General features: G+C 43.0%; 1 protein-coding gene and 1 non-coding gene across 2 annotated transcripts in view; one reads left to right on the plus strand and one right to left on the minus strand.

The window, feature by feature from the left end:
- The window catches only part of CDC25A (cell division cycle 25A), a 30807-nt gene that overhangs the window by 3912 nt on the left and 19802 nt on the right, over positions 1 to 7093 (plus strand). The window contains exons 4-6 of the mRNA XM_032298578.1: positions 845 to 881; positions 1941 to 2042; positions 3720 to 3884. Coding sequence (XP_032154469.1) covers positions 845 to 881; positions 1941 to 2042; positions 3720 to 3884 — 304 coding nt within the window. The remainder of the gene's footprint in view (positions 1 to 844; positions 882 to 1940; positions 2043 to 3719; positions 3885 to 7093) is intronic.
- LOC116565076 lies at positions 4155 to 4215 on the minus strand. Its single transcript, XR_004275237.1, has one exon. It is a non-coding gene; the product is annotated as a U7 small nuclear RNA (small nuclear RNA).

Raw genomic sequence — 7093 nt, forward strand, 5'->3', positions numbered from 1 at the left:
ATAATGTTGGTGTTCTGTTTGTGTTTTACCCAAGCCCTTATTTACACTCTGACATCACAGCCTCGCGAGAACATGGTTTTTTTTGTTTGTTTGTTTTTGTTTTGTTTTTGAGATGGAGTCTGGTTCTTTCACCCAGGCTGGAATGCAGTGGCTCAATCTCAGCTCACTGCAACCTCTGCCTCCCCGGTTCAAGCAATTCTTCTGCCTGAGCCTCCTGAGTAGCTGGGATTACAGGCACATGCCACCACGTCTGGCTAATTTTTGTATTTTTAGTAGAGATGGGATTTCACCATGTTAGTCAGGCTGGTCTCAAACTCCTGACCTCATGATCTGCCCACCTTGGCCTCCCAAAGTGCCGGGATTGTAGGCATGAGCCACCATGGCTCACTGCAGCCTCTGCCTCCCAGGTTCAAGGAATTCTCCTGCCTCGGCTTCCCAAGTAGCTGGGATTACAGGTGTGCACCACCACATTGGGTTAATTTTTGTATTTTTAGTAGAGAGGAGGTTTCATCGTGTTGGCCAGGCTGGTCTCAAACTCCAGAACTCAGGTAATCCACCTGTCTTAGCCTCCCAAAGTGCTGGGATTACAAGTGTGAGCCACCTCACCTGGCCGGACATTTGTATTTTAGAAAAAGAGATGGGTTTGTTTTTTTCACGTTGAAGCCTAGTGTTGGGGGTGCTCCTAAGAACAGGGCAGTTTCAGAAATTTATTCTCCCATCTCTTACCTAAAATGGGAATCTGTGACTGCACCCTCAAACTACAGGCTAAACACTGTCTCTCTGCTTATATGAATACCGTTTTACTTGTTTTATCCTCACTATTTACCTTCTGGTCTCATTACAGCCTTGGAAATCCCATGAGAAGAATAAATTCCCTACCTGTAAGTTAGTTTCCTGGTTTATTTTGAGCTAATACCTGTTATCCGTTCCTTAGCTACCAGCATGACCTTGATAGGAGACCTTAGAGAGTGAAAACTGCTCTTTTTTTGTGTTTGTTTTCTTTTCTTTTAGAGACAGAGTCCTGGAGTGCAGTGGCACAATCTCGCCTCACTGCAACCTCCACCTCCTGGAGTCAAGCGATTCTCCTGCCTTAGCCTCCCGAGTAGCTGGGACTACAGGCACCCACCACACCCGACTAATATTTGTATTTTTATTAGAGATGGGGTTCACCATGTTGGCCAGGATGGTCTCAATCTCCTGACTTTGTGATCCACCCGCCTCGGCCTCCCAAAGTGCTGGGATTACAGGCGTGAGCCACTGTGCCCCGCCAAAAACTGCTTTTCTTTAGTCTCTTCTTGAGACAGGGTCTTGCTCTGTCACCCAGGCTGGAGTCCAGTGACAGAATCTTGGCTCATGGCAACCTCTGCTTCCCTGGCTCAATTGATCCTCCCATCTCAACTTCCAGAGTAGCTGGGACTATATATAGGTGTACACCATCACACCCAGCTGATTTTTGTACTTTTTGTGGAGATGGGGGTGTCTCACTTTGTTGCCCAGGCTGGGTTTGAACTCCTGCCTCGGCCTCCCAAAGTGCTAGGATTACAGCCAAGAGCCACCATTCCCAGCCTTTCCTTAGTCTCATAAGTACTCAAGATGCTCTGCCTGAATTTGTCCTCCATCCCAAACAGCTTTATCAAACCAGGAAGGGTTCTTTTGATGCAAATGTTATTTGGGGATTGGTTTGGCACTATACTTCCTGCTGAGAGGGGTAAACCTTGTGAGTTTAAGGTGTAAACCCATGGAATGGAAACATTTATGCTGTGTCCTGGCGAGGTGGAGCCCTGGTCACATTTACTGGTTACCTACTGCAGTGTGTGAGGAGCTAGCTTAGCTAGCCTACCTACTACCCAACCCCTCTTTTTTTTTTAATTTTGAGAACTGAATTTTCTAATGGAATTTTATTTCTGTACCTTAATTATTTTCTTTTTTCACTTTGATAGCAGAAGCTCTTGGGATGTAGCCCAGCTCTGAAGAGGAGCCATTCTGATTCTCTTGACCATGACATCTTTCAGCTCATCGACCCAGATGAGAACAAGGAAAATGTGAGTAAGAGTTCAGTGTTCTAACCTGAGGCAGAGGTGAAACCCACAGGCTGTCAGTGGCTTAGAGCATGGCTGGGCTGCTTTCTGAGAGACTAAACCTTGAGTGTTATGTACAGTCTTTGGAGTCAGAGAAACCTGGGTTTGGATCCCTCTTACTGTGTAACACTGGCAAATTCTTCTCTTTTTAATATTTTTTGTTCTTTTGTAAAATAGGAGTAGTAATACCTTTTAGGGATTAAAAGGTGGCAATAAGTAAGATAATGTATAAAACATTTAAAATGGTGCCTGACAGGCAGGAGTTGCTCAGATGGTAGCTCACAGGAGTCATTACATGTACAAATAATTTGTCTAGAAGGCTCCGATCAGGCTGTCCTTGCCTCCTTGCCCTGACCCTGAAATGAGTTGTAAGCTTAGGAAAAGGCTCTTTGGCAGTACTTGAAAGAACAGGGCCAACAAGTTCTAGGGAATCGAAGAGTAACTGAAATGGTGGCTTGGAAGGTGAATCTGTGGTTGTCTACCCAGAATGCGCCTGAGTTTTTTGTTCTCTTAGACATGGCACAGAGTAGGCATCCAAAACAGTTGTAATGTTTTCAGTCTTCTCTCTACTATATTTCTATATATTTAGTTTCTCCCCTTTTCCATTCCTGCTAAAAATGCCACAGTTCATAATGCTTACAATCTTCCAGGTTTAGTGTAAAACCTACTGCCTCCATGAACTCACCTGATGATTTCTTTATCAACTTGGGAAATGTCATGAGAAAGACTATGGAAATGAGTTCCCTCCTTGAGTGCTTAGAACAGTGCATCAGCCTCTGTAGTCCTTTTTACCAGGGCAAAGCTGTACAACATTATGCTTGTAAGAATCGTCCATATTGAGTATACCACTAGGCCTTTTTTTTTTTTTTTATTGCTTTTAGTATAGGATAGAATAATAATAATTATTATTATTGTTATTATTATTTTTGAGATGGAGTCTCGCTCTGTAGCCCAGGCTGGAGTGCAATGGCACAACCTCCGCTCACTACCACCTCTGCCCTCCAGGTTCAAGTGATTCTCCTGCCTCAGCCTCCCAAGTAGCTGGGACTACAGGAGCATACCACCATGCCCGGCTAATTTTTGTATTTTAGTAGAGATGGGGTCTCACCATGTTGGCCAGGGTAGTCATGAACTCCTGACCTCAAGTGATCCACCTGCCTTGGCCTCCCAAAGTGCTGAGATTACAGGCATGAACCACCATGCCCAGCCAAATAATTTTAAGTTGAAAAAATTATCTCCAGTTGGTAGGAAGAGGTGGAAAATATGAAGCCCTCAAACAGATGGATCTAGATGGAAAATTTTGACTACTACTCATAGGCAACTATGTTAGATTTTATTTATTTTCACTTTAGATTTCAGAAAGTTTAGGATTTAGCATATCATTCATTGTGTTTTATGTATTTGGCAGATACTTGTGTTAGGAAATGCAGTATGACAAGAAAATGTTACTTTAGAAGTTAGCTGTTGACAGAGCCTTGGAAATTCTTAGTTATACAGATCCAGTGTTGAAATTAGGTGAAACTTGAATTTTGAGCAGTTAGAAAGGTGATCGGTGCCCACTCCCTTGCCTCTTTAACACAAGCTGAGGCCCTAGAGCTGGTTTTCATGGACAGTAGAAGATGTCTCGACTATGTCTTGCAGGAAGCCTTTGAGTTTAAGAAGCCAGTAAGACCTGTATCTCGTGGCTGCCTGCATTCTCATGGACTCCAGGAGGGTAAAGACCTCTTCACACAGAGGCAGAATTCTGCCCCAGCTCGGATGGTATGTGCTCTGGCTCTCATAGAGGAATTACTGACAGGAAGAAAGGATTGAAACACCCTCTGTAATCCAGAATTGAAGGCACTACAGTAGCGCTAGCTGTCTTTACCTTGACTTTGTCTTTTGAAACTAGACTATCAAACATTCTTGGTGGTTTTGCTGTGTCTGGAGAGTAGACAGACTGTAGTTAGAGCAGGAGATGTTGTTTGAAATATTGGACTTCTGTAAGGAATATTTGACCTTGTTAATCTAGGAAATCCTGGGTCATCCTAAATGTATATATGATGGGATTACATTTCTTACTCTTTTTTTTTTTTGAGGGGCTTTCTGGTAAAAACTGCAAAGCCTACCAGGCAAATTCTAAAAGAGTGTAACACTAGGTCTCTTACTTAAAACTTGCTCTTTTACTATGCATTCTAAGTGCTTCTCAAAGAATGATTTTGTTGGAGAGAGAGCACTTGACTTCTTCCAAAGGTGGTTTGTTAAGAACTGTTATGGGCCAGGTGCCATGGCTCATGCTTATAATACCAGCACTTAGGAAAATGGAGACAGGATGATCACTTTGAGTCCTGGGCAGCATAGTGGGACCCACATCTTTTTTTTTTTTTTTTGTTCCCGGTCTTCCGATTTAATAACTATTATGGATTCCAGTGAACACTCAGACTGCTGGACAGTTTTGGAGTCACTTGTTTTAGGGCTGTGTATTTGCCAGACAGAGATTGTCATTACTTCCAAAGTTTCCTGCTGTTGGTCTGAATTGAATTAACTGATATCATCTGTTGACTGGAGAGGCCCAACTTGAGCAAGATAACCACATTTGGCTTCCAGGTTTTCCTAGATTCTGAAATCTGAAAATACACCTTTCCAGTCTTGCTTGTGTTCTGACGTTCAGCCAGTATTGCTACTCTGACTAGCATTTGCACAAAGCACTTTTATATATGTTCTTGTCTTGTGAAGTAAGTGGAGTTAACCCCCTTGACAGATTAGGAAAGTACCACAAGAGAGGTTTACCAACGATACGTAAATAGGAGACCAGGATTTAATAATCTCTGGCTGGGCGTGGTAGCTCATACCTATAAGCCCAACACTTTGGGAGGCCAAAACAGAAGGATCACCTGAGGTCAGGAATTCAAGACCAGCCTGGGCAACATAGTGAGACCCTATCTGTACAAGGTTAACAAGCTGAGTGTGGTGGCTTGTTCCTGTAGTCTCAGTTACTTGGGAGGCTGAAGTGGGAGGATTGCTCGAGTCCAAGAATTCGAGGCTGCAGTGAGCTGCAATCATGCTACTGTACTCCAGCCTGGGCAACAGTGAATCCCTGTCTCAAAAAGCAGTCTCTGAATTCCCAAGTACACAGTAACACTTTAAGAGTTGGGTATCAGAAACAATATATTTGGTGTGTGCTTAGAGACTAGAGCCTGTATCGTATCTGCACCTAGGGATCCCAGAAAATCCTAACAAAAGTTGGTGTGATATAGTGCGAGCCTTAGTGATAAAGTTATCTACCCGTAGGCTCAGCTGGCTAAAAAAAAAAAAAATTGCCATTTCCCAGAGTGTGGTCAGGTATACTTGGGGAGGACCAGAGAGTGCCCAGAACTTGTTTTGTATTGTGAAGCAAAGCTAGTTCCAGAACCAGAATAGGCCAGCTGCAGAGAGGATTCCTTGGTGCATGATCCACTCAGAAAACCAGAGGGCCACTTAACTAACAACAGATTCATACCCCAAAGAGATTTGGATTTTAAGGATTACTTGTAGGGCTTAACATTGGGACAACATTGCTACTGTGAAAAAATAACTAAGCTTTTTTTCTGGACTTGAAAGAGCCTAGAAAAGAATTTAGTATTAGCAGCGTTTGCATTAGTAGTATTTATCTCCAGGTTTGGATTTATGAACAGTTCTTCTACATTTTCTATATTCTATGTTTAGAGGATTCCTAAAAATATATATGATTATAGGTTGGCTATTGAGGTACTGCCTTTTTTTTTTTTTTTTTTTTTTTTTTTTTTTTTTTTGAGACAGAGTCTTGCTCTGTCACCCAGGCTGGAGTGCAGTAGCATGATCTCGGCTCACTACAACCTCAGTCTCCTGAGTAATTGGGACTACAGGCACGTGTCACCACACCCGGCTGATTTTTTGTATTTTTAGTAGAGACGGGCCTTCACCGTGTTAGCCAAGATGGTCTCAATCTCCCAACCTCATTATCCACCCGTCTCCTACCAAAGTGCTGGGATTATAGGCCTGAGCCATTGCACCTGGCCATGGTACCGCCATTTTAATTCCAGGAATGATTGTCTCCTAGGGAGATAGTGTAGTGAGGAAAAGAGTTTGGATTTTGGAGTCAAACAAGTAAAGTGTATAATCTTGGTAACCTCTCTTAAGCACCAGTTTCCTGATTTGCTAAAGAAAAAGGAAAGGATTAGCTACCTTTAGGATATTGTGAGGCTTCTCTTGAATTTTATGTGTAAAGATGTATCATAGTATCTGGCGCACAGTAATTCCTCATTTAAAAACTGAGCAGCATTTAAATCCCAAGTCTAAAGAACAAGGATAGATTTTATAGAACCAAGTCACCTTTTATTTCCTCCTTTCAGAGCCGGAGTTATATAAGCACATTCTCTAGGTCATTTTATGGTGTCTGTAGAGATTTGCATCTGCTTGCCCTAACTCATTTCAGCAGATTCTCACACTGTCACAGTCCTCAATGCTGATCAGTGTTCACAGATGCAACCTCCTAATAAACCTTATTCTTCACAAGAGGCTATCTCTAGCACCCATTGTAAGGTAAATTGCTTCCGGCAAGAGTTCTCTGTGAAGGCTACTGACTGTACTCAAGGCTGTGTGTGAACATCACATCACTTAGAATCTTGGGATATATTTTCCTATGATCAGTAACTGCTAAAATTTTACTTTGTATAACAAGTATAGCATAGTATGTTTTCATCATAAAAACTAGTGACCCGGGCCGGGCACGGTGGCTCAAGCCTGTAATCCCAGCACTTTGGGAGGCCAAGGTGGGTGGATCACGAGGTCAAGAGATCGAGACCATCCTGGTCAACATGGTGAAATCCCGTCTCTACTAAAAATACAAAAAAAATTAGCTGGGCATGGTGGTGCGTGCCTGTAATCCCAGGTACTCAGGAGGCTGAGGCAGGAGAATTGCCTGAACCCAGGAGGCGGAGGTTGCGGTGAGCCGAGATCGCACCATTGCAATCCAGCCTGGGTAACATGAGTGAAACTCCGTCTCAAAAAAAAAAAAA

This window comes from Sapajus apella, unplaced genomic scaffold, assembly GCF_009761245.1.
Source record: "Sapajus apella isolate SASKATOON/1434 unplaced genomic scaffold, GSC_monkey_1.0 scaffold38, whole genome shotgun sequence".
NCBI classification, from domain to species: Eukaryota; Metazoa; Chordata; class Mammalia; order Primates; family Cebidae; genus Sapajus; species Sapajus apella.